Genomic DNA, 27,806 nt, shown 5'->3' with positions numbered 1-27,806 from the left:
TATATAATATCATTAAAAAAGAATCTAAACTTATTCTAAAATATGTCATAAAGCTTAATGACATTGGACTATTGTTCTAATTTAAAAAAAAAAACACCGATGAAAATGGTTAAATTAAAATTTTTATAAGTAGTGGGTCTTACATGTTAGCATCAAGCTAACTCTGGATACAGACTAGAGCCGTGATATTACATCCACATAACTGCTGAAGAAAATTATAACGAGGCACACATGGCAACAAGAAATGTTGAAGAACATTGTTTTGCTGTATGGAAACAGCGCTTTCAATGCTTGGCCCATGGCATGCCAATGAAATTTGGCAATGTCAAAACTACTTTTGCGCACTTGCAGTTTTGCACACACAATTGTCCTACACATATACGTGATATACGTGTAGGACAATTATGAGCCCAGTTTAAAAGGGCTACCCAAAACAGCCCATTAAGATGGACTCAAACCATTAGAGAGGTAGAAATGCTGTAATCTTGCAAGCTTTCATTGCAAGGCACTTCAATCAATAAAGTTCTTACTTGCAGGTAAACAATATTTTTTTTTTTTTGTAAAATTCTATTTTATATTTTAACAAATTTACTCGTGGATCTGAAATACTACAATAAGAGAACAAAAACATTGAAAGCTAAGTTCAATATTACAACAATCTTTTTCTGGATATAAAAATATTTTTATATATGTACTTTTTTCTTAATTGTACAAGTTTTGGACCCAGTATTTGTGATTTTGAAGTTATTGAAGGAGTTGGTGCCTCTGCGGTGTCCACATTAATAATTATCTGAAAATATGTAAATATTTTGTTAAATAAGAAATTTTTGTGTGTATACATATTTGTGGTTTCGAGGCAGGATATATTATATACATATATAATTGTATTTAATAAGAACCCGCTCCTTTACCAAATCTTTTAAGATAATCTTATTAAATTAAAATGCAAAATAGGGTATTCTACTATGTTTGAGAAAGTACTTCAAAGTGTTGATTTTTGTAATAAAAAGCCACAAAAAAAATATTTCGGCAATATAAACACGCTTTCTTGCCATAAAATTAAATTAAATTTTAACCTTTTTTTATTCCCGCTAAAACGCTGAAGTCATTTTGATGACGTCAGATTGTAAAAAACAAAAGTCGTGTATATACGACCGGTAGTCGGTACTCGTTCAACATTGACAGCTATAAATATTTGGTGTTTTTGGGAAAATAATGAAGTAAAATCGCTATTTTTGCAGTGTTATGTACAAATACTAGCATTAAATCTCCAGAAAAGTTGTTTATCAAAGGGCCAGATTATACTGATGATATTGAAATGACAGTTTTTGCCTATCCAAAATATGGCGGCACGTGATATACAAACTAAATATTATAATGTAAATGCGATTTATGACTCAATATAAAAATATTAAAGTATATTTCTACATATATTTTAATTTTTATCAAATTTATTATATATATTTTACTACCGAAAATACGTTATTGTAGAATTACGAAACCATTTTCTACCATTCACATTTTACCATTTATGTACGAAATGGAAATTCTATGTATAATAACGGCATTAAAGTTATCGGAGGCTTATCAATCGACTATGAATAAAGATTTTTATAAAATGTTTGATAGGCTTCAATAACGTTATAACTAATATAGGTTTATACCTTCGATAATGGTTTTATTATTAATAAGACCTTTTGTCTAGTAATAATATTATATTCTTATTATACTAATATATTATACAAACATTTTTATTTTAACCGGTAAAATTAAACATTTTGATTGAATGGAAAATTAAAACGCCAATAACCTTCATACGTCATTGAAATGTCAATTGGACATTCGTTATCAACCTTGTTGATACGGCAGTGTCGGCATACTATTACAGCGAAAACTCGTAAAGTAACTTATTTAAAAATGGAACCTAAAATAAATTTAAAACAAGATCCAGCTTTTACAAAACTTCAAGAGTTCTACAATGCTAATTCCGACAAAATTAACATCCAACAATTATTTCAACAAGACCCAGACCGCTTTAATAAGTTCAGGTACGTAAGAATATTTAAAAAAGTATTTAATTTAGTTTTATTAAATGTATTACAGTTAACGTATTAACTTTTTCATTCTTGTTACGTTCGCACAAGAAATTTACATTTAAAGGTCAACGGTAACGTATCAATGTCAAACAGTTTAAGAAAAAAAAAAAGTTTAGACTTTCTTTTTTTTTTTTTAAAGTTTCTCAATATCAAATATTACTTATTTTACGATGCTTAAAATGGAAAAGAAGCTAGTAAGTATCATTAAAAAAACTATTGCCTCATATTTTTCTAGGATTGCAAGATGTAGTTTAAAAAAGACACAATTTTTTCCTTACTTATAAAATGATAACAGATAAAAAATAATAATATTACGGTAATGAACAGTTATTAATATAAATCATGATGAAATAACATAATTTTTTAAAACATTAAATTTTAAGTTTATAATGCTTGTTCTAGTCTACGGATTCCAACTCCCAATGACGGGGACATCCTGCTAGACTACTCTAAGAACAGGGTGGATGCTACTACCCTCGGATTATTGTTCCAGCTTGCCAAGAGTCGTGGTGTAGAACAAGCTAGGGATGCTATGTTTTCAGGTAATTACTAGATGTGTGCATATGCTTCTTAATATCACACCATTGCTGGTACTTTTTTTTTTTTTTTTAGCTTAGATATTAAAATAAAAGGTAAATGGAATATGTGATAAAAAAGCAATAACTGATGAAAGAGCATCAAAAGTTCAGTAACTTTAATTATATTAATTGATTTGTCGAGTATTAAGAAAAATATATATTGTTCCCACTACCAGGAATGTGTATTGGCTTTTGATTATGTATTCTCTTTGGTTACTTTACTAGAATTTGACATTTATTTTATTAATTTTTACATAAAACATATTATAGTGATTAATAAAAATATTTTATTTGTTCATAAAAATAGTTTACAGGGAGTGATTGAATTGAATGAAATAATTATTGAAAATTTGAGGAAAACTTGTATGGATTTGCAAATTACGAACTATTCATCTGTATACATAATATAATGTAATTGGTCTCGTCCCGAGACTATAGTTATACATATGTACAGTGTTCCAATCTTAAGAGGAGTAAAGCCAAATAAACAGCATTTGACAGCAAATTGTTGCAATATTGTTGCTTAGTAGTGCACAATAAATAAGGAAAATAAATATAGAAAATTGAACACTAACACTTTTTCTGCAATCAGGTCAAAAGATCAACTTCACAGAAGACCGGGCTGTGTTACATGTTGCATTACGTAACAGACAAAATAGGCCTATCCTAGTCAATGGGAAGGATGTCACACCAGACGTAAATGCAGTACTGGCCCACATGAAGGAGTTCTCAGGACAAGTTATCAGTGGCAACTGGAAGGGGTGAGTTTCTTAAGCCATTGATCACTAGTTGGTAGCAACCTGTTAAGTTTATTAATCATTTGTGGGAAAATACTATCGAAATCTACTCGAGTAATTCTACATTTGTCGTTAATGTTTGATGTACAGAATTAATAATTAGAGAATTAATGTCACATAATGATAACATAAGCGTAATATGTCATCATGGTATGCATACTTGTAATTTAATTTACAACTGACTTCAAAAAAGAAGGAGTTATGTTTGTTACTGCAGAACTTCATTCTTAGGGAACTGATTTGAGAAATCTTTTTTTAGTGCCACTAAATATTATAAGGAGTATTTAATGGAAAGTATATACATTTTTGTTTTTTTTTTAATTTGATGGAAAAATATTGAGTGTGTTATTTTTATGTTAACAATTTATATTATTTTATAGGTACACAGGTAAACCAATCACAGATGTGATCAACATTGGCATCGGAGGTTCAGATCTCGGCCCCCTCATGGTCACAGAGGCGCTGAAACCTTACGCTAATCATCTTAAGGTACATTTTACGAAACAGAACTAAAATAGTAACTAACACACACAGCAATACTTTATTATTATTTAACATGACATGACGTCCAAGTGCGGACAATGAATGACGTCATTAATACTCACATAAAATTTAAACCAGTTAAGTGGTAGAATTAATAATTAATGGTAACCAGGTGGTAATCAACCCATGGTAATACAATAAAAATTTTTGTTAAGGTTCACTTTGTATCCAACATCGATGGAACCCACATCGCTGAGGTGCTCAAGCGGTTGAACCCAGAAACAGCTTTATTCATCATTGCTTCGAAGACTTTCACAACCCAGGAGACCATCACCAACGCGACCACAGCCAAGAATTGGTTCCTTGAAGTCGCTAAAGATGTAAGTTATTGAATCACATAATTTGTTTTAAGGAATTTCTGTTGTCTATGTATTAATGGACAAAAACAAAACATTTCTTATTTGATAGCTATGTATAGAAGAACTAAAGCTTGCAAGCACTAAGTGTTACCAATTAAAAAAAATCTATACTAATATAAATGCGAGAGTAACTCTGTCTGTATGTCTGTTGCTTTTTCATGACTGAACCAAATTTGATGAAATTAAACTCCAAGGTAGTTCTTACTGTTAAGGCTACTTTTTATTCCTAACACAGGACTAGTTATAGTAAGCGGCAAGTGTCGTGAGCACAGCCTCGGCCTGCGCAGTAGTTAATATTTGGGTCTCTTTGGAGGACTGACGGAGCGGGGGCGCCGAGGCCTCACGCGATTGGTCCGTCAGTCGATGCTTGTCGTCCATTGGACTCTCACTTGCCATTCGGCGACAGTAATTCGTCCGAAAGTGTTCATGCGCGAATTTTAACTGCCAATCTTTGCTCACGACTCGTGACGGCTATTCTCAGTAGAATAGTATTGTATTATAAATAAATATAATGTATTAATCAAGAAATTTGCAGTGCAAAATATAGTGATATAAATATATAATAAATCTTAGGTATTTTTATATCTAGGATTGGAATTATAGTAATTGTATGATTTTCTTCAACAGCCGTCTGCAGTATCAAAACATTTCGTGGCGTTATCGACTAACGGAGATAAAGTGTCAGCGTTCGGCATCGACCCCAAGAACATGTTCGGATTCTGGGATTGGGTGGGAGGCAGGTAAGACACACACACACATTTTGTACAAAACATCACTTTCGGTTTTGATATTTGATATCTATCACGTGGATTAATAATAATTACTGTTATTAATTTTATCTAGAAGTATATAGACCTCGTGACGTTTAAGTTTTACAAATTAAGAGTTTACACGAGTTATTAATAGTTTTTTTTTCTTCTGTAAAAACAAAAACGTTATCCGTGTCTTTGATTTGATTTTTTTTACATTCTAGCCTGTTTGTGTTGTCAGGTAGTAAAACAGTTTTTTTTTAAATGTATATTTTAAGTATTCATAGACAATATAAATGTGAGAATTAGTTCTTATGAATATAGTTCAAAACAGTATAAATAATTATATATTTAATATGTAGGATTTACATTATAATTACATACAAGAGAGCTAGGGACCAGACCAGCTACAAATATTTAGCATGGAAAATAAAAGAATTATAATTTCATTTTTTTTTTAATTATTTATTTATTTGCGAGCCGAGATGGCCCAGTGGTTAGAACGCGTGCATCTTAACCGATGATTTCGGGTTCAAACCCAGGCAGGCACCACTGAAATTTCATGTGCTTAATTTGTGTTTATAATTCATCTCGTGCTCGGCGGTGAAGGAAAACATCGTGAGGACCTGCATGTGTCAAATTTCAACGAGATTCTGCCACATGTGTATTCCGCCAACCCGCATTGGAGCAGCGTGGTGGAATATGCTCCAATCCTTCTCCTCAAAGGGAGAGGAGGCCTTAATCCCAGCTGAGGGACATTTACGGGCTGCTAATGCTAATGCTATTTATTTAAACTTTAGGTACTCACTCTGGTCTGCCATCGGCCTGTCCATATCTCTCCACGTGGGTTTCGATAACTTCGAAAAGCTGCTAGAAGGCGCCAGCTTCATGGATAACCATTTCACGACCGCTCCCTTGGAGAAAAACGTAAGGAAACATATTAGTTTGATGATGTAATGTTAATTAAAAAATATGAAATAGGGTATTTTCACACTGTATTTATAGACTCCCTTGGCTAACCGAGGCCCTGGGTTCAAAGCCCAGGTCGGGCAGATAAAAAGTTATTAGGTTTTTCTTTCGAATAATTCTTAACGTATTCGTATCGCCGGCTAAAAAAGTTAAATGATATAAAACACCGCTAAAATAGACTCAGATGAATAGATGTGAATATAGCCTTAAGATTTTTTTGGGGTTATTCTTCCCTTAAATGGTGTTAATTTTTGATGAACAATATCAATGATGGTGAAGGTCACCAAGTGTAGATTGTGTGGAACCACAAATAATGTCGACTAATCCTCATCTAGAACCACTATTCCAGGCTCCAGTGATCCTGGCACTGTTGGGTGTGTGGTACAGCAATTTCTACGGAGCTGAGACCCACGCTCTTCTACCATACGACCAGTATTTACACAGGTAATTATATTATTTAATTAACATCTATATTCTATTATTTTTTTATGGCATTGGTTGGCGGACTATCACTTACCTGATGGTAAGTGGTCACCACCGCAAATAGACAAAGGCGCTGTAAAAAATATTAACCATTCCTTACATCACCTATGCGCCACCAACCTTGGGAACTACGATGTTATGTCCCTTGTGCCTGTGATTACACTCGCTCACTCACCCTTCTAACCGGAACACAACAATACAGTGTACTGTTATTTGGCGGTAGAATATCTGATGAGTGGGTGGTACCTACCCAGACGGGCTTGCACAAAGCCCTACAACCAAGTCAACCAACCGTAGGATATAGTATATGGAAATTTATATATTTTAACTTGTAATATAAGTGTACTTTACTGACATACTAAAAAAGTAACTGCTGAGTTTCTTGTCGGTTCTTCTCGGTAGAATCTACTTTCCGAACCGGCCTTACAATTAATTCAACACTGTTACGTGACGATTCAAAAGTGATTTTATGAGCCAACTTCAATAAAGAATTTTTTGATTTTATTTGTTTATTGAAAAAACTTGTGACTTATTGTATTTTATTTTAAAGTGAAATATTTATGTAAATAAATGTAAATTTAAAACAATGTTAATTTATTTAGACCAATATTATAAATTAAATTTGTATGTAACAGATTCGCAGCATATTTCCAACAAGGAGACATGGAGAGTAACGGTAAATACGTGACGCGGGGCGGTGATCAAGTCCAGTACAACACTGGCCCCATCGTGTGGGGCGAGCCCGGGACCAATGGACAACACGCCTTCTACCAGCTCATTCATCAGGGTACTAGGTGGGTAACAATTGAAAGTTTTTAGCAATTTATTATTTTTTTAATAATATAGTAAATGATTACTAAAAAAATATAACTGTAGGTAGTATTAAAATATAATGTTAATCCGGCTCGAAGGACCATAATTAGAATAAGTGTGTTTTATAAAAAAAAACGTGATAGGCAAATTATGTTACAGAAATTAATCATACAAGTCATAATATCTTGTTATTCTTATTGGATTGTCTTGAATAAGCGATAAGACTGTCCACTAACAAAAGTCCTTGACTATTTTTCTTGTAACTATTATATATGTATAGACGTATAATGTATCTATAATAGTTACAAGAAATAGCCAAGAACTTGTTAGAACTTAGTAATGTTTAACCTTCGTACTTTTAATCATGTATTTAATCATTGGCACATATATATTTTTACCCATAGCTTCGTGTATTTTTCAAGATGAAATGAATTTAAAATACTGTGTATTCATTAAGTTCACTGTTCGCTCGCATACAGTAATTTATTGGATGTGTTAAAAATCATAACAAATAATACAATTCGCAGATTGATCCCGTGCGATTTCATTGCGCCTGCGCAGACACACAACCCGGTGTCAGGTGGTGTGCACCACAAGATCCTGCTCGCCAACTTCCTGGCTCAAACCGAGGCGCTCATGAAGGGGAAAACTTCGGACGAAGTAAGGAACGAACCGACTATAATTATTTAATAATAGGACTTGCATTATTTGCAAAGTTTGTGTGATCCTAGTATATTCCAACGGCAGGAAGGCAAAGATAAACAAACCTTTGATTTACAATATATTCCATGCGATTCATTAAAAGCTGTTATATAATGAACTAAAACAGTTCTTGATTGATATATCTTTATTTATAATACTACTAGCTGAACCAGCGGCTTGACTACCGCGACATTTATAAAACACAAACTTCCAAACTTCGTTTTACCCCCTTAGGGTCTACACCCTATTGGGATTAATATCGGAAAAGGCAGGTTGCCTACCAAATTTCAAGTTTGTAGGTGTTGGTTTCTGAGATTTTGTGATTAATTAGTGAGTGGTTTGATATACATATATAACTACTTATATCTTTAATTTTATCGTTCCGATATTAATTTCCACCATTAAAAATCAAAGATAATTCATTGAAATAAAACTAGTTTTTTAACGGATTTAATCGCGTATATTAATTATTTTATTTTAACATCCCGACGTTTCGAGCACTTTGCAGTGTTCGTAGTCACGGGCAGACTAAGGTGACATTTGTCTGTTCGAATTACAAAAGAAATATTATTTACAACTACCGCCAACGATTTCTTAATTGGTATCTTGAGTAGCGTTCCGGTTGCACGCAGAAGGCACTAACTGTATCTTTAGGTCTTGCAGTCTGTTGGATTTGGGATTTTAAATTTTTAATAAGTGGATCCCAAGTGTTAGAAACTCTCCAACCATCTTCTCTATTGAAGTTCGGATGTTTTTGAATTTCAATAGCCTCGCGTATCATTCTAGGAATGAATCTGTGTTCTCTAGCGAGGATCTGTGGTTTATCAAATCGAATAAAATGGTTAGGTTTATCCAGAGCATGTTCACAGACTGCAGACTTTGAAGAACGCCTATTTTTGACATCTCCTATATGTTCCTTGACCCTAGTACCGATACCTCTCTTTGTTTGACCTATGTAAGATAAACCACACTCACATTCGAGTTTATATACTCCCGCAGTTTTATTTCAATGTGTAATAATCGCGAAAATCTAAGACAACAAAGATAATTCAGATCTCGACCAATGATATCGTGACAATTCAAGTTCAAAGGTGATGATTTAGTTTTACTCCTATCATAGAATAATTTTTAAAATGTTTTAGGCTAAAGAGGAATTAGAAAAGTCCGGTATGGCACCAGAAGCGATTTCAAAGATCCTGCCACACAAGGTGTTCAAAGGCAATCGCCCCACTAACTCCATTGTTGTGAAAAAAGTTACCCCCTTCACCCTCGGAGCACTTATTGGTAAGATACACATACACACATACACATACCGATGATTCATTTTGTTAAATAAAATTTAAATATAAGCAATTATTTCCAATTTGACAATGCATTTTGTATAGATAGAGCTTAAATAAATATTTTCATTTTTAGTCTATTTCAATAGACAATTTCCGTCTTTTCTTGGTTTGTAAGATTAATTAGATATCTTGTAATAAGATTAATTGAAAATTTACAATGATCAGAGCCAATATTCGTTTAAATTCAGATATATTCTTAGAAGGCGTTAGGACCACCTGATGGTAAGTGGTCACCACCACTCATAGACATTAGTGCTGTAATAAATATTATCCATTGCTTACATGGTTAATGCGCCACCTACCTTGGGATCTAAGTTGTTATGTCCCTTGTGCCTATAGTTACACTGGCTCACCTTTCAAATCCAAACACAACAATACTAGGTATTGCTCCTTATTGGTAGAATATCTGATAAATGGGTGGTACCTACAGCCAGACGGGCTTGCACAAAATCCTACCACACAGTATACTATGTAATTACTCATTATTTTGATAATAATCAATTTTGATATCAACTAACACAATATTATCAGCGAGTAATTTGATTTTTTTATTCACAGCTATGTATGAACACAAGATTTTCACCCAAGGAGTAATCTGGGACATCAACTCCTTCGATCAGTGGGGAGTGGAGCTCGGGAAACAACTCGCTAAAGCCATAGAGCCTGAACTTCAGGACTCGAAGCCTGTTACCTCTCATGATGGTTCCACTAACGGTCTCATTAACTTCTTGAAGGAGAATTTTGCTTAATAAGATTTAATTTATTTAGTGCTTGTAACAATTTTAATCTTTTAAATTGTATCCAGATTTTTAATAAATATTTAATATTATATACATTTTTAAATAAGATTGTAATAGAAAACTATGAAAAGGTAATTTGATAATCAATGTTATGAAAGTATATCCACTATTTAAAAGGCTTTTTGTTAAAAAAATCATATACTATGCAAGACTAGTGTTGCAATGTTGAAAAATGAAATTTTTGTTAAAGATATATTTACGAATGAAAGTAGGTTTTTGGGAAAGAGATCTCTTATGTTTGTTGTTGATATACGTATTAATTGTATTTAATACTCAAGTATTTCAAATTTGTTAATGATTAGATGTGTAATTTGGAATAAATATTAAAAACGTTTACAATATAATATAAAATTCCTTTTTTATACATCCATAAAGATATCCTTCTTTTATTTATAAATTTAGTTCTCTGTACATTATAATATATAAATAATCAAGTAATTTTGTATCTCGTACGATTTTTGAGGCATTTAATTTAATTATTTTTATTTGATTACTTTATTGACCACCACAAAGTAAATGGGACAAAAGGCGGACTTAATGCCTGAAGGCGTTCTCTGCCAGTCAACTTTTAGGTTAAACAGAAAACCATGATGGCGGTAATTAATAATTGACAAAACATGACAGTATACATACTTATATATAAGACTATAAAAGATAATACATACACACATAGTATCTACAAAATAAATATAGATGTACATTATCTATAGTAAAAATTTATAAATAATAATAGTGCAGTTAATGCCTTTCGCCATTGGGTTTTCCGAACGGATAAGGCTTCAAGGAGAGAGCGTACTGATATTAAAGACCAGCAAAGTACCTACAAGTTTTTGTGTGTCGTAATGTCTATGGGAGGCGGTCACTTCCAGGTGATATATATCACCAAATATGTATCCGATAGGGAAGGTGAAAAATAAAATTATTCTCTATTACAAAACATATATCACGTACTAATCGTATCGAATCAGTCTAGCGCTCAGGTGTCTACAAATTCGACCTCGGATTTAGACTATAAAAAAAAATATTAAAAAAATAACCTCGAAAATTTGCAGTCATAATTAACAGTTAACATATTCAATCATCTTTTTAAACGAAGGTTTTTATCATCAGCAATCATCTTTTAAAAAGTCATATCTCAAGGCGGGTCCAAGCTTTCTATTCGCTTTCTGCATCCAGCTTGGTCCTACCACCTTCTATCAATGGTCCGAAGCCAGTCTCACACATATATAAATAATCAAACAACATATATAGAAATTAACAATCGTTTATTTTGTATTCAATGACGTTCAAAAATTTGCATCCACAATTTATAAAAACAGTCATAAAACCAGCAAATGTAAACAAGTCAAAATGCACTTAAATCTTCAGTTTCTGAAATACTAGTTAAACAGATTTAATTAGATACAAATCTGAACGACGTTATCAGCTGCCACTGACCAATGATCATTCAGTTGAATTATATTACTTAATTTGACTGAAACCAGCATTTCAGACTCGGGAGATATGTTAATAAATTCAATAATAATAATAATTCAGTTCAGTTCAATTGCTCCATGATACTTAAACATTTAAGACTTTATTTATGAATGTTTAGAGGGCGTGAGATGGTTAAATGTTTTGTCTTCTGCTTTCTGAGGTTGAATCATTGATGCCAGAAAGAGATCAATAGATATTAACTTAAGCTATAAAATGATTCTAACTACAATACTAGCTACCCGACCAGGTTTCACATGGGTGCAATATACAACTTATAGATTGAAGAAACATAAAAAGGGAAATTCTTGTGTGATTGTTTTGAATTTCCTAGCCAGGAAGGCTAGGAAAGTTGAAATTCTAGGATTTTCTCTACCATAACATACATGTATTATACAAATAAACATTCCTCTTGAATCACACTGTTTTTTTAATGAAAAACACATTCAAATCAGTTGCGCAGTTTAAAATATCTGTATAATAACTTTATTTCACACTACGTAGAGATGCCTTTGTTTTCTTTCAAATTAAAAACAAAAAGATCAATTTATGTTTAACTAGTGCCCACTAAACGTTTATAAATAAGACCGACGGTGAGAAATATAATTAAAAAACTATCTTAATAATCTAATTGTTAAAGCTTGATATTCTATTTCGGTTTCCTGCCCCTGCCGCTACCCGTTTTCGCTTTCTTATTTACGTTCTTCTTCTGTTCTTCGGCTTTACGCTTCGGATTGGGTGTTGTTGATAATATCTGAAATAAAAAAAAAAAAAAATGGTTCTTAAAAGGAAATTGCATTTCTCGTATTATTCGACCTCTTTGGTGTATAAATGAGACCTATTTTTAATAATTTAATAATTAAAAAAACTTAAATTGTACCAGATTGTTTCAGCGGTTAGTATATAATATTATAACATAAGCAGATCTGCTTCGCAGTTTCATCCCTTTTAAATTTTAACTATCGAGATGACAAGTGAGCATTTGATGTTCTTGTGTATAAAATACTAAGTTTAGTATACATATGTATGCGTACATAGAGGATAAAAAATATAAATAGGTACTACAAATTAAAAAAAAAAAGGTTTTTTTTTAAAAACATAACATCAATGAAAGATTTTTTTAAGCTTTTAATGTAAAATAAAGCTATGCTGTCTTGGCCCCAAAAGCCTAATGGTTGTAATTCGCTATTTCTTATAGATAGACTTACCTTGAAGAAGCCATCAAGTCTGCCCTGTGTGGATCCAGTACGAGCTTTTATTAACTTCTTGGCACCATTGCGGACTCGATCTTCATTGAACTGTTTGTCTCCACACAGGAACTTAACGAGACCATCCTCATCTGGATCTGACCACTTCAACTGGAATCAGAAACATAATATAATACTGAGATGCTCAGGCCCATATTCTGTTGTATGTTAATCTCAACCAAAGATTGTGTGCATTCAAATTAGTTTAGTGTAGTCTTTATGTAGTGAGGGTCCGATTGAGTAACTAGTATTTACTAGTATAATAAAAAATAGTCAGAAGGAGTAAATAGATACAAATTAAACAATAACAATGAATCACAGGAATAGGAATGTCACAAAGAAATATTTAAAAATCAAGTTGCCTTAAATACTAGGAACAGCAAAAAGACAATTATTTAAAGACAATCGTTATATCACGAGTTGCGAGTAATGCAAATAATTTGTGACTGACGAGCCGCTGCGTCCAGTAAATGGCGTGTAGGCACGATTACCAATATTCGTTAACGACGACGTTCACTCGGGTTTGTGGACAATTAATATTTTTTATTGTATTATATTAATGCTGTAATTTTAATGTCTTTGTCATATATGAAAGATAACACACCTCAATATCCTTTCCTTCTGTAACTTCCGGGTTAAGGAATAGTCTCCTCGCGTCTTCGAAGTTCCAATTTTCTGGGGGTTGATATTTATTAGTATCAATGTTGTGCAGCACTTGCTCTATGCTCCGGTGTTGCTTGATGAGTTCAATCGCTCGTTTGGGGCCGATACCGCGGATGGAGCCACAGTAATCACAGCCGAGGAGGATGCAGAGATCAATGAACTAAAACATCAATAGTAAAGATTAGTAAAGTACTAAAAAATATAGAGCAAATTTTGTAGTTTTACTTGGTGGTAGGGGTTTATACAAGCCCGTCTGGGTAGGTTCCACTCACTCATCAAATATTCTATTATAAATAGCAATACTTAGTACTGTTATTCTCCAGTTTGAAGGTTTGGTGACCCAGTATAACTAAGACTAACACAATATGTTCTTCTGACTTTATGACTACAAAATGTTGTATCTCAGGTCTGTTTTCTGAACCAAACTATTCCTGGTGCATATCAATAACTTGGTACAACACAGTATGAATATGTAGAACTGTGGAGCAAATTTCAGGCCATCTGGCACCCCTCCCAAGAAATTGTTGATTAGAAGATATATATTCACCTCTGTATGATTAAGTTCTAACCCGTCCAGAACTTGATTCAGGTGAAACTCTTGTACGGGCATCTTTCTCGCTTCTGAGAAGGTCAAGTGTCGTAAGAGCACATTCGATCCGAAAGTCAATGCGTCCATATCTTCTGTGGCCACTGCATATACTTTACCAGCTTTCACCTACAATTTTATTATTGTATAATATAAAACTGATAAATATTAAAGAATTTTATTTTGTTTTGTAAAAATATCTATCAAGCAAGAGTGAATATTCAAACACAAATCACATTCTTAGTGAAAACTCAGTGGTAGTTGTTCTTCAGTTGGCAGTGGAAATCTTTAAAGTGGAGCTGGGTTATGTGGGATTCTAACACACTTTAACTTTTGTCATTATCATATATCACATTTAAAATGGGCCAGATATCCACTAAACCTGAGGACCTTTGTTTGTGGATGTTTAAATATTAATTGTATAGACAAATGTCTAGTTTAAATAAATAAATTTATAATACTTTTGATTATAAGATCTTACTAAAGCTGCACATTGAGCCTCGGCTTCACATGGAGCTTCAACCACAGGAACACCCATCAACTTCAAAAGCTCTCTCGCTTCTTCACCATGTTGTTTTGTCACCTTCACCAGCCGACGGTTAAACTTCTCAATCGATGCTGAGTCACCTATTAAATTTTATTGTTTACAGAATTACTTTTTAAACACTAAACCTCACAGGAGGAAGTTTCAATAATGATAAACAGTAACATTTGTTCTATATCAACAATACATAAGAAATTTACCAAAAATAGGAACTTTGAGATCTATGTTTAGTAGTAAGTTAGTACTTTTTAATATCTCAAGTAGTGATTGATAATAATTCAGACTAGATATGCTTTATGTTACCGAGCTTTCTCTGTAAAGGTTATCAAGTTCAAACATGATTAACAAATAAAAGGTGGAGTGCAAGTGGATAAGTATTTACAAATAAATTAAAGCAAGCATTACATCCTTATTTATAATAAATCATCAATAAGTTTCATTTTGATCTAGCAAGTTTGTATATCCATGTTAAGAATTTCTCGTACTATGAAGGTGTTAGAATATATGTATCTTAACCAATGATTGGGGGTTCACACCCATATTATTTACAAAACATTGTGAGGACACCTGCATGTATCTGATTTCAGTGAAATCCTGTTATAAGTGTATCCACGAATCTGCATTAGAGCAGCAAGGACGAATAAGCTCCTAGCCTCTTCAAAGAAGGGGAGCAGCAGTGGGCAATCCATGCTGTTACTTCTTTTTATGATGCATTATTTAACTTTTTATAAGAGTCATAGTTAATAATCAACTTACCAGCTTCCGTTGCTTTCTGCAGTTCTTTCTCTGCCTCTTCCCGTCTCTCTGCTCTTTTATTAAGTTGATGAGATTTCATTTCAGGTGGTTTTCCGTCAAACACATAAACTGGCTTGATACCATTTTCAACGAGACGGATTGTCCTATAAAATGTGCCCATGAGATGTGATGTGGTTTCACCGTCCACGGATGTTAATTGTGCTCCTATAATTTAATTTTTCTTCAGTTAACAGATCTACTAAATATATTGATATTCGCCTTATTAATAAAGTTATAGGTTTCATTTTCACAGTCTAATAAATAATCAAATGTATGTGTAAGAATATGTGTTAAAATCTTAGAGTCATAAAGTTGCTACATGTATGAGAGTCCTAATTAACTCTATATAGTATAAGTATATATTCATAATTAGCATGTAAGCACAAAGTTTGTAATGTATTATTTTATCTTTTTTATTATGTGTCTTGCATTGATTAATTATTGATCAATTATTGATCTCCCAGTCAAACCAGTCACCTGGTTTTATGTGACTTTATAACATACACATTAAAATATATTAAAGATGCAATCAGTATAAAAAGTATATAGGTTAAAAGCACAATATTACTTTAAAACCTGAAGACATTGAGATATTTTATGTAAAAATGTAAGCTACAAGGTGTAAATAAGAATGGGTATAATTTCCTATGTAAGTTTAACAATCTCGCTGAGAAGACAACGTAAGAACAATGTAATGCGGAAACATACATATTATTATTTTTATAAATCGGTTACCTTCACTCCGCACTGCTATTAAGAATTGATACAAGCTCATAGACGCATCAATTGCCACTTTTCTACCTGTTAAAGATTTATATTTATTGAGTAAAAGACGACATGGTTTTAGAAATTTACATTTTGTATTATCAACGACTTACCGAAGTAATTTTTAATTTCCATTTCTTTAACAGCGTGGGGTGCAATGTCTGCAATTAATTTAGATAAACCAATAATACCCATTTTGGCGTATTTAACTAATTAATAATTATTAGTAATAGTATTTATGCAATTAGTCTCTGAATAAAAGCGGGAAATTTTGACAATTGAGTTTGACACTAAAAATAATTGAATTAGAATGACATTCAATGCTTAGAGTTGTGCAACCATATAAAAAATATCGATTTTTAAAACGAATCGAAAACTGTAAAATTTAAATAACAAATAAATTAATATAAATAATTAAAAGCTTTATCTACACAAATTGTTGTATTCACTCATAAATGTAATTAAATGTGTGTAACACCTGTCTTTGACGTAAAATTATATAATTTGTGAGAACAAATTGAAGCAAAAACGAAACGGATGCATAATTACATATTTTATAATATTATAACATTTTGACATCATTTCGATCTGTCAACCTAAGTCATCAAGTAAAAGTGTACTGTTTATTTCGATAAGAATCGAACAGCTATAACTTAAAAAAGCGAATATTTTAAGTTCAATTATGGTTTAAAAATGTACTTAGTCATTTTTTAAGTCACAAGATTAATAATATTTGTGTGAAGCTCTCCCTTTGTGTAATTAAAATAGCTTTTTACAAGATATATTAAGTTATATACTTAAAAATTCAAAAGTAATTAATAACTTTGAAAATGGGAAATTATATTTCGATCAATTTAGAAGATCATTATAGAAGAAATGAAAAGTTTCTTCAAAATTTAAATGAAATTGCAGTAAGTTACATTTTTATAAACAACTATTTTTACGTTAATCTACTTATCAATTACATTAAAATATAAATTGAACCTGCTTTACAGATGGAAAGGCAAATTCAATTGAAGAATCAAATGGCTGAGAGACAGAGGGCTATGGACTTGGCCAAAAGTCGAGATTTATGCCTTTGGTACTCAGTATTTTATGTATCTGCTACGGCTGGCTTATTTACTGGGTAATTAATTTAAAATTCCTTTTTAAAATATGCTATTATTATTAAATATGTGAAAAACTATTAATATTTATTTTAGAATACTTTTAGATTTGATTGAAAGTAATCATAAGAAATATATGTTTCTATGTAAACAGGTTTAGGAGAACAAAAAGGGCTTATTTCTTATTTCCTCTTCTGCCTCTTACATTTGTCAATCTTTACTATTGGGATCTTGCATATGGGAATAAAATGCATCGTCTTAGAAGTAAGTACCTATAGTTTCTATGTTGTTCCTGAAATTGAGACTGATTTGAATGGAAATCTAAAAAAAATTAAATTATTACAAAATTGTTTTGTTAAAATATGTCGTGGTAAATTCCATTCATTCATCACTCTACTGCCATTGTAGTTCCAAAGGTTGGTGGCGCATGGTTTGCGGTGGGATTTCAGGAAGGGATTAAACATTTTTACAATGCCAATGTGCCAACAATGAGCAGTGGATAGGTATCCACTGCTAATCCACCAGTATCCGTATCCACCAGTAAAACGCTTCTCTTTATTATGTTTGAGCGACAACGAAAAAGGCGTACACGCTTTTTCCATCAACAAAATATTTAATAAAGTAAATCTTTTGCAGTGGAAGCTGAGCACATAATGGCACATGAATCAGATTTGTTAGAAGTGCCCTGTGGTCTGCCGACGCCGTCCTCTATCGACCAACGTCGTTTGGATCAGGAAGAGAGGAGCAAGATTCATCCTCCCCTCCCATAAAGGAATGAATAAATCACCATGTACTAATTGTGCCTTCACTGCTTAATAGTTTAGAAAGCTGTGGAGATATGTCAATGAGTGCGCTAGTTTGCTTCTTAAATGTAATCTCAAAAATATCGAAATTCCTAACCGAAAGTATTAATTACTGAATTCCTAAATATTAAATGTTCATAGATCTAATATATTTGATATATTATTGTTACATATACGCTTTATTAAAACAATATTTATTTTTGTTTTTGTTCATAGGTTTTATTATGTCATATATTTTTTTGATATTGTTATTATTATACTTACATAAAATATAAGTTTTACGATTCAGACATCGAAAGTGTACTTTATATTAAATTTACAACAATTTTTTTTTATAAGATTTAAAATTAACATGGTTATTTTTATTACTAACAGTATTTAAAACGGGATATTTACCATGTTTTTTATTATTATTTGGTGGAGCTCGATATTTCGACATTATCTACGAATGTCTTGTTCACGTGAACAACAATACTGTTAGTAATATTTTTTTTACTTTAATGCTTATTTAAGTATATATTTTTAGACACAAGTTGTGATATTACTTAACTTAATTTTTGCATAGTCGTAATGTATATTAGAATTATTATTAATATATCAATGATGTAATACAACATAATTATGTAATTGTGATATTTCACTTGTTCTTAATAAAATTATTCCTAAGATTGATAATAATAACTTGTGAATTCAACAAATAAGTACTATTAGATTCTAGTTATTCAACGTTGAAATGTCCTGTTTATTCAATACATGTTACTTCATTAAAGCATAAAAAAATTACCTATTTTTATTCAGTGACAACAAACCTAATTGACTCTTACAATCAGAAAACGATTTGATGAAAAAAAAAATCGATTCGAATGTTTAATCGATCAAACAAAAAAACTACAGTCAAACATTATTTTAATTGACAGTTTTAGTTGTCATGACAACGAACAACTTGTTTGCCGCACTAAACAAATGAAACTCGTCCAGTCGTGCTAACACAACGTGCAATTATTTATTTTTACAACAAACAATAAACAGCACAATTTTAATACATTGTATAAGAAATGTAAATATATATTTTATTTATAACATGTGAGTGAATAATGTTGCCTCGTACTGATTCAGTGGATTTGTATTACATGTTTCGTACAATGATATAAATTGACTTATTATTGACTTATTCGGTTGCTTAGTGTACGGATATAATCAATAAAATTTTAAAATTCAGTAGTCATGCTACAATATTCAAATTAGTCGCCGATATTAACCGTAATTTGCATATATAGGGTAAATTTGTTCCTATGTTATGGAACATCTTTGTGAATGTTTATTATCATTTTAGAGTCGATTTTCGCAGTGGTTTGAACACACGCACAGTGAAAAAATGAGTCAAATTCAGGCAAATGCAAAACGCGACGAGAAAAAGAAGGATGTACAAAATAAAGTGTCGAAAAAAAGTCCGGAAAAAAATATGTCCGAAATCGATGAACATATACTAAAGAGGTTTGATATAAAAAAAAGATTGGGTAAGGGGGCCTATGGCATCGTCTGGAAGGCCATCGATAGAAAGACCAAGGATGTTGTGGCAATAAAAAAAATATTCGACGCCTTCCGCAATCAAACCGACGCGCAGAGAACATTTCGTGAAATAATATTTTTACAGTCTTTTCGTAATCATCCGAATATTGTTAAGCTGCACAGTATACACAGGTATGTCTAAAATATTTTAATTAGATAAAAAAAAAAAAAAAACAATTTGGTTCTTACCAGCACTTTCGATTATCTAACAGGATTTAATTAAACTTAAAGTTATCACTGGTTGCGAAAGTAGATTTTATCGAGAAGGCCATTTAAAAGTAGATCCCATTTTTTATCATCAATGTACTAAAATGATATGTACATATGTATTTTCATACAAGTTACATACCTGTTTGAAAAAATAACACAAACAAACTGTACCTTTAATTATGTATATCAATATTATCAATGTGAAAGTAACTGTCTGTTCATCAGTCTATCTGTTACGGTTTCACTGCAAAAGGAGACATTTATCGATAAACGAAAACTACTCGTCTGTATAATCTAAATTTATTCATTGGTAAGGTAAATGTATCCGTGGTATTTAATTATAGATTCGAATATTTTGCCCCGGGAAAGATTTAATGACGAGGAGTCCAAACTTTGGGGTTACAAAATCTTTATTTCTAGTGACTATAGAATATTTAAAAAGTTAAAACTTTACAATTGTGTGTATTACGACTGAATCGTGAATAAGCTGTACTAGTCGTTTAGAATAAACTTGTATGTACAGCGTTTTTAAAGCTCCGTACCTCAAAAGGGAGGGGAAACTTTTTTGTGATCACTTCGTATGTCTGTCTCTCTGCCCGTCGAAACACATTATCTCAGGACCGTAGAGGTATTATGTTGAAATCAATACCGAATACTGAGGCATGCGGTCTCTTGAAGTTGTAAAAAATAAAACCTCTATCCAATCAAATATGTGTATGGCGATTTGTGTATATCCCATACATTCGCAAAGGGAATCAAACCTATAGAGCACTTCCCGTTGACCGAAAAAATCCGAAAACATTAAATTTGTTGTTACATCAGCGTTTATTTATCTGTCTGGTGATACGGAACCCTCAGTGCGCGAGTCCGAATCGCACTAGCCCTGTTTTTTTTCTCTTTATATACACAAATCCTTATATAATTTTATACACGGCTCCTGGTTAGGTCTTTCTATTACAGTAGAACCTAGGTAAGTCGAACTTCAATGGAAAATAAAGTCTAGTTGTAAATCTTTCAATCTTACTTAATATATAATAATTAATCGGTCGATTTATTTCGGAAAATATCGTGTCGCGTAAACACACCGTGAGTGGAAAACAATCTGGAAAATATCTCGTCTTGAACTTACATTTTTCTAAGTCAATAAAAATTATAAATACGCAACGGTTTCTTATTTTAAATAATTCGTACTACGCCTTTCATCGCCTCATAAGTCGTAGTCGGAAGTTTATTTATCCTACATGAGTTCAAATAAAAAAATAATTCTCTATCAAGTCTCGCACGTGACGTCATGTGACGCAGGTGTTATATAATAAGCGTCCTAATGGAAAATATTTTGGATATGTCAATTTCTTTCTATTTTTGGAATATAATATACTATGTAGGTGCTTTGCGGTTTTATATGCTTTGATAGGTGAATGGTTAAATGGCAACGATCATTTTTCGATTGATTTATTTAGTGGAAAAACTTTGGGGCTTTGTGTACTTGGTAATAGTGCTTTGTGCAAGTCCACCTGGCAATATTCTACTGCCAAACGGCAATACTTAGCATGGTTGTGTTTCGTTTTAAAGAGTGAGTGCAAGGTACTTAACATCTTAGATCCCAAGGTTGGTGGCGCATTGGCGCGATGGCCCCAATTTCTATGGGCGGTGGGAACCACTTAAAATCAGGTGACCCATCCTATAAAAAAAAATCCATCTTCGGCAAGCACTGGAACATCTCGCTTCTTTTTATCATAACTGTATTAATTAATTAAAAATTCGCTCCAAAACTCCGCTTCATGTGATTATGACGTAAATATATTTTACACAAAGCTGGAGCTTTATAAAAGAGCTTTTGTCGCAAATAATAGACGTAATCGTCGATTGGTGATTTTGCACATTACATTTATAAAGGCAAAACTGTTTAGATTCTATGGCGTTTGAAATTTGATTACCAAGAAAAAAAGTCTACGCACAAATAAAAAATACTGATTACGCCGTTAATACTTGAACCCAATGTTGCCTATTATTATTAAATCTCTGGTAGGCAATCGATAGCACGACATTGAGTAAGCCTGCTGCGGTACCACATAATAGTTCATTCTAACTATTTATAATTAGATCCAATCAAAATTAACTTTATTCGAGTAGGAATCTATTCGACAAACTGCTAACTGAACGGTTGCAAGATTTTTGAATGGCATTTTACAGGATTCAATTAAATTCGAAGTTATTGGGTAATTGATGTTCTGATTTGAAGATTGGTGGGTGAAGTGAGCTACATTTGTTATCGGCACAATGGACTCAACGTCTTTTTATATCCTACTAGCTGAACCCGCAGCTGTACAATACACAATAGCGCACAAACCTGAACAGCTCCCATTTTACCCCTCGATGGATGGATTAAAAAAATAGCCTGTAACGTTTCCCGGTACTCGAACTATATCCTTACCAAAGTTTCATCTAAATAAGTTGATCTGTTTAAGCGTGAAGACGTAACAGACAGAGTTACTTTTGAATATATTAGTAGGGATGGTTGACGACGCATTGACTTTGTAAGGTATGTGACCCTCGTAGAGCAAGTTTCTTTGTATACGAAAGAGTTAAAAATGTAAAACGAAAAAATTAAAAGTGCTGTAAATATTTGTCGTATTGTATGTAATTGAGAGGCAGTCGGGCTAATAGTCACCTTATGGTACGTGGTCACCACCTAGACATGTGTAGTTTTAGAAATATTTACCATTCCTTACATCACGCCAATGCGCCACCACCAACCTTAGGAGCTAAGATGTTATGTCCCTTGTGCAGGGATGTCATGTATATGTCATTTCGGATCTGGATATTTGTGCAGATATTACATTATTTAGTACTTGTAGAAGAAAAAAAATACAAATATTAATTTGGCTTTATTTGTTATTATTTAGTTTTAGATATAAACACAGAAAAAACGAATAGGTTTAAAGAACAATAAGCTACTCTCTAAATATAAGACAAGTGCATATGCAAAAAAAAACGTTTTTTATCAGTTACGGCTACGGGTAGACTTTTATTTCTGATATCCGAAATTCGGTTACGGTTACGGAGCTCCATAAAATACCTGCCCTTGTGACTGAAGTTACACTTGCTCGCAACCCGGAACACAACGATACTAAGAATTGCTTTGAGGCGTTACAATATCTAATGAAATGAGTACCAATGCGGGCTTGAACAGTTAGCAGAAGTAATCAATTTAATTTTTTTATATATTATGTTCCGAGTATGTACCTTGTAGTGTGTAGTACCTTGTTAGTTTTCTTAGTAGGTTCTGTATTTCGATGGAGTGATAACTTTAAGTTTAATTTGAATTTTTTTTAAATTATTATAGAAAATTAAGAAGGTTCATATAATTTGATTTTCAAATATGATTACATTTTAGAGCGTTAAACAATCGCGACATATACCTTGGCTTCGAATACATGGAGACTGATTTGCACAATGTCATCAAGCGGGGTAACATATTGAAGGATATACATAGGAGATATATAATGTATCAGATGCTGAAGGCGACCAAATATATACACTCTGGGAATGTGATACATAGAGACCAAAAACCTAGTAACGTACTTATCGATAGTGCTTGTAGGTGAGTGGAAAATACACTGAATACATTGTATTATGTTAACTTGTTATATGTAGGAAATATGCGGGTCCAAATCCCAAGTCAAGCCAATAAAAATATATTGCGTTTGTTTATCGAAAAATTCTGAGTAATTAAATTCTAATTTAATTTCTGACTCAACTTCTGCTAGGGTGTAAAGATGTCTTTGTAATAATTTAATCAGGGTGAAGTTAGCTGACTTTGGTCTCGCTCGGTCAGTGTCGTCGATGTATTCTGGGGGTGAAGATGGAGCGGACCCATGCTTGACGGATTACGTCGCCACACGTTGGTATCGAGCGCCGGAAATACTCATCGCTAGTAAAAAGTTAGTGATTTTTCTTGGCTCTACCTAATGGCTACCTGGGTTGGTACCACTAGCTTCAGACAAAAATGTAATAATCAAAAAGAAATGCTGTGCATTTTTGGGTTTGGCGTGAAGGGAATGTGAGTGTCATAAATGTCAAAAATGTATTTTTGTGTTCATCAAACGCGCAAAGTCAGTCACAATATGAGGTAAAGGATTGAACTATCAAAATATTATTACGGAATAATATTATTATTCTCTAAGCGAAATTTTGAAGTAAATCGCCTCAAGTGCTCGTGTAGCATTCACATGAGATGGTTGAGTTTATTCGAGAGAGTTTATTTCCATTTAAGCAAATAGAAAAATTTAGAATCATTTATATGTATAGATAGAGGGACGTACTACAAATGAACTAAAACAAACTGGCCAATTTAAATAAACCTCATACTGCTGTACCAGTGTGCGTGTATTTAGGATCAACTGTTGGACAATATTTTTTTCGATACGTTAACAGTCTATCTAAACATACAAAAAATCAAAAAGATAAATATAGGAATCTATCAATTCAGCTAAATAAGGTAACGGAAGTTTAATAAAATAAAACGCAACGTAAATAGAGACGCAATGTTCAGCAAGTTAAATACTGTCGCTGCTCAGCTTACGAAATGTATTGTTAGACTTCGATTCAAGTCTTTAGAAATTCTGGTAATTTTCAGTTACACAAAGGGCATAGACATGTGGTCTCTCGGTTGCATTTTAGGCGAGATGCTGACTGGGAAGCCTTTGTTTCCCGGAACGTCTACCGTGAACCAGATCGAGAGGATCATGGCTGCGCTACCGAGACCATCTTCTGAAGGTATTCAAAATAATTGCTAAGTAAATACTCTAATGACACTTACACTGATAACCTGTTCTTGTGCAAGCAATTTATCCGCAAATTAAACTAAATAGAATACATTTTATGGCTGTGTTGCAAGGGCATTAATGTCATAAAGTTCATGGTAGCACATTACCGGTGTAAAGAAAATTTTTCTTACTCCAATCGATGGTGATAATTTTTTTCGCTGGGAATCGCTCTTTTCAGTTTCTTCCACGTGAAGTGGGGGGGGGGGGGATGTGGGACTCGACGGAGCTGAGAATGCTTGGTGCGCCCAAATTACCCATTAAAAAACCAGCTATACCCACTCCGACTCTTAGTGGGACATCACGGGATTCCTTGCGCATGGTACCGTGATGCCCCGACGATGCCCACCTTAGCGATAGCATTCAAAAAAATTATTATTATTTTATACATGCGTATATTTATTATAATTGTATTCGTGATTACTGATGAAGTGGAAATAGTCGCCTGGTTAGGTACCACGCGCACACCACGTATTCTACTGCAAAGTCAGTCTAACTGCAGACACAAGCGACATCTTAGTTTTCAAGGTTTCTCGTGCATTGACGATGTAAGGACTGGTCTAGGTTTACCCGCCTACCAATATATAAAAAAAAACAGGATGTGAAATTAGTGGATAGATGATCATCATCCTGTTCAAACTTTTCCAAAACTAAATTATATTATACTCGTCTAGCTTAACGCTTTTTTCGTAATCGATTTTGAAACGTACGTTTTACTGTCTTAGACATTGGAGTTGTATGTAGCGGCTACGGATCATCCCTGATCAAAGAGTTGGCATCAGCTAATTCGAGGAGTGCGTCTCTGACTGCACAATTGTCATGTGCGCCAAAAGATGCATCCGAACTGGTCCAGCAATTGCTCGTGTTTAACCCAGCGAAAAGACTCAGTGCGGAAAGGGCCTTACATCATGAATATGTCTCCAAGTAATGTTATTATATTTTTTCTACGTATATCTATATATAACATAAATCAGATATTTCTCCCACATAGGTATTTAAGATGGAGTTTAAGATCATGCCCATAAATTTTGGACGAGTTCGCTTATATTTGAGTTTTTAATTGGTATTTTATAGATTTCACCGTGAAAAAGACGAACTGATTCTACCATCAGACGTGTTGCTGCCTCTACGTGATGATAAGCAGATGTCTGTAGACGATTACAGGAATAAACTGTACAGCATCATGGCGAAGGGGTTCCAGCATTGCAACGAACAGCCAAGGAAGACTTATTCTAGGTAAGATTTTAATAGAGGAAGTGGACCTGATGAAACCAAAAGCAAAATAAAAATAATCTTTATTCAAGTAGGCTCATAAAAGCACATTTTAAACATGTTACAGTGTTGAATCAAACGTAAAGCTAACACCGGTTCGGAAAGTAGATTCTACGGGGAAGAACCGGCGAGATGCTTAGTAGCTATGCTTTTCCACTAGTTTAGTAATAGAGTATGTCAGAATAGAGTATGTCATGTAAAGTACAATTAAATTTATAAAAGTTCTGTCTAGAAGTAAAAAAATATGCTCTCCTGCCGACATATATACAATTACAAATGCAAAAAAACAAATCTACAAAAAAATTACCGCTGGGGTATCATTCTCCGGTTCTTCTCGGGTCAGGTCAGGGTATTTTCTTTTCCGAATCAGGGTATTTTTCTTTGTCAAATTAAATACTACCTGTATTTAATTTGACAATCGATAAGTGCTTTTGATTGAATGAAGGTTTTTGATTTTTCTTTAAAGTGTCGATAAGATGCAATAATTATAAATTTTAAATTATTGATTTATACACTTGTAATTATTTAACAACACTGACACTGCAGAATAAAATATTCTCTCTCGAGATAGACGCTAATATAACCCACGCAATCCCCGTCAACTCACCTCTACTCGACTCCAACTTCACACTACACCAGTTCCTCCTCTTTAACTCTCGATCCTCACTTCACTTGGCATCTATAAATGTTGTTTAGTTAAACAATTCTGTCTCCTTTATTCAAATCCACGAAAACCACGATGACAGAAAAGAGGACAAAATTCTCTATAACTAAACTGCTACTGAAAAACTTTGAAAAGTATGACCGTTAATAATTATCTTAAAATCAATTTAACTTTTCTCATACAGCAAGTCACAAATAATAGCAACGTCCACTAAGAGCAGGAGTTTCCAAGAAACATCTGATGTATCCAAATCTTATACCAAGTCTAAGCTAAGCGTATCTGCTGACCAGAAACTCAGACCAAAACCGAAGCCAACCGATAGACCATTGAAGGAGTTTAGGTCGGACCAGACCATCGGGAAACCCCTGAAAGCGACGAAGTATTTTGAGACCAGGGGCCATGAATGGCTGGATAATAGTCACGGGGATTACTTCCAAGTCGCGAGATCGAATCCGTCGGATATATTCTCAGGGGAGAAGAAAAATCTCCAGCAGAGAAGGAATTCCACGTCGTTCTCCACAATAACGATTGGTGATGGTTGCTATGGAAACCAGAAGCATGGAGTCATAACAGCAAGCGCTTTGATGGATTTGAGGACGAGTATCCGATGAATACGATAAATATTCTGTAATGAGTTAGTAGGTTTAGGAGTTTTTTTTTAATGTGTTTTGAAGGTTTTATAGTGATGAATCTTGTTGTGAATGTAATAGTCTTATTTTAACCTTTAAGTACTGGCTATTTTCGTAACGAAAAAATATCGACTTGTGGTCCAATAGACCACTAGAATATAATCTCACAAAAGGCTTGATAAATTTTAATAAATATCATAGCAATAGTAAGCTTATATTTAAAATTATTTATGCCAATGAATATTTTTTCCATTTACTCGAAACTTTAACATCGAATTAATCCAATTTAGGGGATATTCAGTTTAGTATTTTCGTATACATAGATACGATTGGCGGCGGCGTTACAGGAGACCTTTACTAGTCGACTTATAGTTTTTGATTATGCAATTCGCATTTTATACATTCATCGCAACCTATGGAAA

At 33.1% G+C, this 27,806-nt stretch overlaps 4 protein-coding genes across 4 annotated transcripts; 3 read left to right on the top strand and 1 right to left on the bottom strand.

The window, feature by feature from the left end:
* The first annotated feature begins 1,805 nt into the window (after positions 1-1,805).
* On the top strand, positions 1,806-10,473 carry LOC125073284 (glucose-6-phosphate isomerase). Its single transcript, XM_047684045.1, has 12 exons — positions 1,806-2,048; positions 2,499-2,638; positions 3,267-3,435; positions 3,852-3,960; positions 4,170-4,334; positions 5,001-5,113; positions 5,923-6,049; positions 6,441-6,535; positions 7,210-7,368; positions 7,915-8,047; positions 9,232-9,373; positions 9,991-10,473. The coding sequence occupies exons 1-12, from the start codon at positions 1,828-1,830 to the stop codon at positions 10,179-10,181; spliced, it is 1,764 nt and encodes a 587-aa protein (XP_047540001.1). The 5' UTR covers positions 1,806-1,827; the 3' UTR covers positions 10,182-10,473.
* Positions 10,474-11,486: 1,013 nt separating this feature from the next.
* LOC125073358 (flap endonuclease 1) lies at positions 11,487-16,595 on the bottom strand. The gene is made up of 8 exons (XM_047684158.1): positions 16,419-16,595; positions 16,276-16,341; positions 15,502-15,705; positions 14,683-14,828; positions 14,163-14,330; positions 13,557-13,775; positions 12,914-13,063; positions 11,487-12,459 (listed from the first exon to the last, which is right to left on the bottom strand). Exons 1-8 carry the CDS (start codon positions 16,498-16,500, stop codon positions 12,355-12,357), a joined length of 1,140 nt encoding a protein of 379 aa, XP_047540114.1. The 5' UTR covers positions 16,501-16,595; the 3' UTR covers positions 11,487-12,354.
* A 312-nt stretch (positions 16,596-16,907) lies between these two features.
* On the top strand, positions 16,908-18,420 carry LOC125073449 (plasminogen receptor (KT)). Its single transcript, XM_047684286.1, has 4 exons — positions 16,908-17,216; positions 17,301-17,431; positions 17,566-17,675; positions 18,048-18,420. Exons 1-4 carry the CDS (start codon positions 17,136-17,138, stop codon positions 18,179-18,181), a joined length of 456 nt encoding a protein of 151 aa, XP_047540242.1. The 5' UTR covers positions 16,908-17,135; the 3' UTR covers positions 18,182-18,420.
* Positions 18,421-19,279: 859 nt separating this feature from the next.
* Positions 19,280-27,366, top strand: LOC125073458 (mitogen-activated protein kinase 15). Its single transcript, XM_047684297.1, has 8 exons — positions 19,280-19,297; positions 19,548-19,915; positions 23,391-23,597; positions 23,797-23,937; positions 24,633-24,772; positions 25,545-25,743; positions 25,894-26,055; positions 26,940-27,366. The coding sequence occupies exons 2-8, from the start codon at positions 19,590-19,592 to the stop codon at positions 27,364-27,366; spliced, it is 1,602 nt and encodes a 533-aa protein (XP_047540253.1). The 5' UTR covers positions 19,280-19,297; positions 19,548-19,589.
* Positions 27,367-27,806: the final 440 nt, after the last annotated feature.

The sequence above is a fragment of the Vanessa atalanta genome, chromosome 24, assembly GCF_905147765.1.
Source record: "Vanessa atalanta chromosome 24, ilVanAtal1.2, whole genome shotgun sequence".
Taxonomy (NCBI): domain Eukaryota; kingdom Metazoa; phylum Arthropoda; class Insecta; order Lepidoptera; family Nymphalidae; genus Vanessa; species Vanessa atalanta.
The sequence above is the reverse complement of the archived record's forward strand: the minus strand, read 5'-3'. Positions and strand labels throughout refer to the sequence as shown.

Coding starts and splice junctions, on each gene's coding strand:
- LOC125073284 (XM_047684045.1), top strand. CDS start 1,828: ATGTCAATTGGACATTCGTTATCAACCTTGTTGATACGGCAGTGTCGG. Junction 3,436..3,851: donor ATCAGTGGCAACTGGAAGGG/GTGAGTTTCTTA, acceptor ATTATTTTATAG/GTACACAGGTAAACCAATCA. Junction 6,536..7,209: donor TACGACCAGTATTTACACAG/GTAATTATATTA, acceptor TGTATGTAACAG/ATTCGCAGCATATTTCCAAC.
- LOC125073358 (XM_047684158.1), bottom strand. CDS start 16,500: ATGGGTATTATTGGTTTATCTAAATTAATTGCAGACATTGCACCCCAC. Junction 16,342..16,418: donor GGAAATTAAAAATTACTTCG/GTAAGTCGTTGA, acceptor AATCTTTAACAG/GTAGAAAAGTGGCAATTGAT. Junction 15,706..16,275: donor AATAGCAGTGCGGAGTGAAG/GTAACCGATTTA, acceptor ATTAAATTATAG/GAGCACAATTAACATCCGTG.
- LOC125073449 (XM_047684286.1), top strand. CDS start 17,136: ATGGGAAATTATATTTCGATCAATTTAGAAGATCATTATAGAAGAAAT. Junction 17,217..17,300: donor AAAATTTAAATGAAATTGCA/GTAAGTTACATT, acceptor CCTGCTTTACAG/ATGGAAAGGCAAATTCAATT. Junction 17,676..18,047: donor TAAAATGCATCGTCTTAGAA/GTAAGTACCTAT, acceptor AATCTTTTGCAG/TGGAAGCTGAGCACATAATG.
- LOC125073458 (XM_047684297.1), top strand. CDS start 19,590: ATGAGTCAAATTCAGGCAAATGCAAAACGCGACGAGAAAAAGAAGGAT. Junction 23,938..24,632: donor ATACTCATCGCTAGTAAAAA/GTTAGTGATTTT, acceptor GGTAATTTTCAG/TTACACAAAGGGCATAGACA. Junction 25,744..25,893: donor CATCATGAATATGTCTCCAA/GTAATGTTATTA, acceptor GGTATTTTATAG/ATTTCACCGTGAAAAAGACG.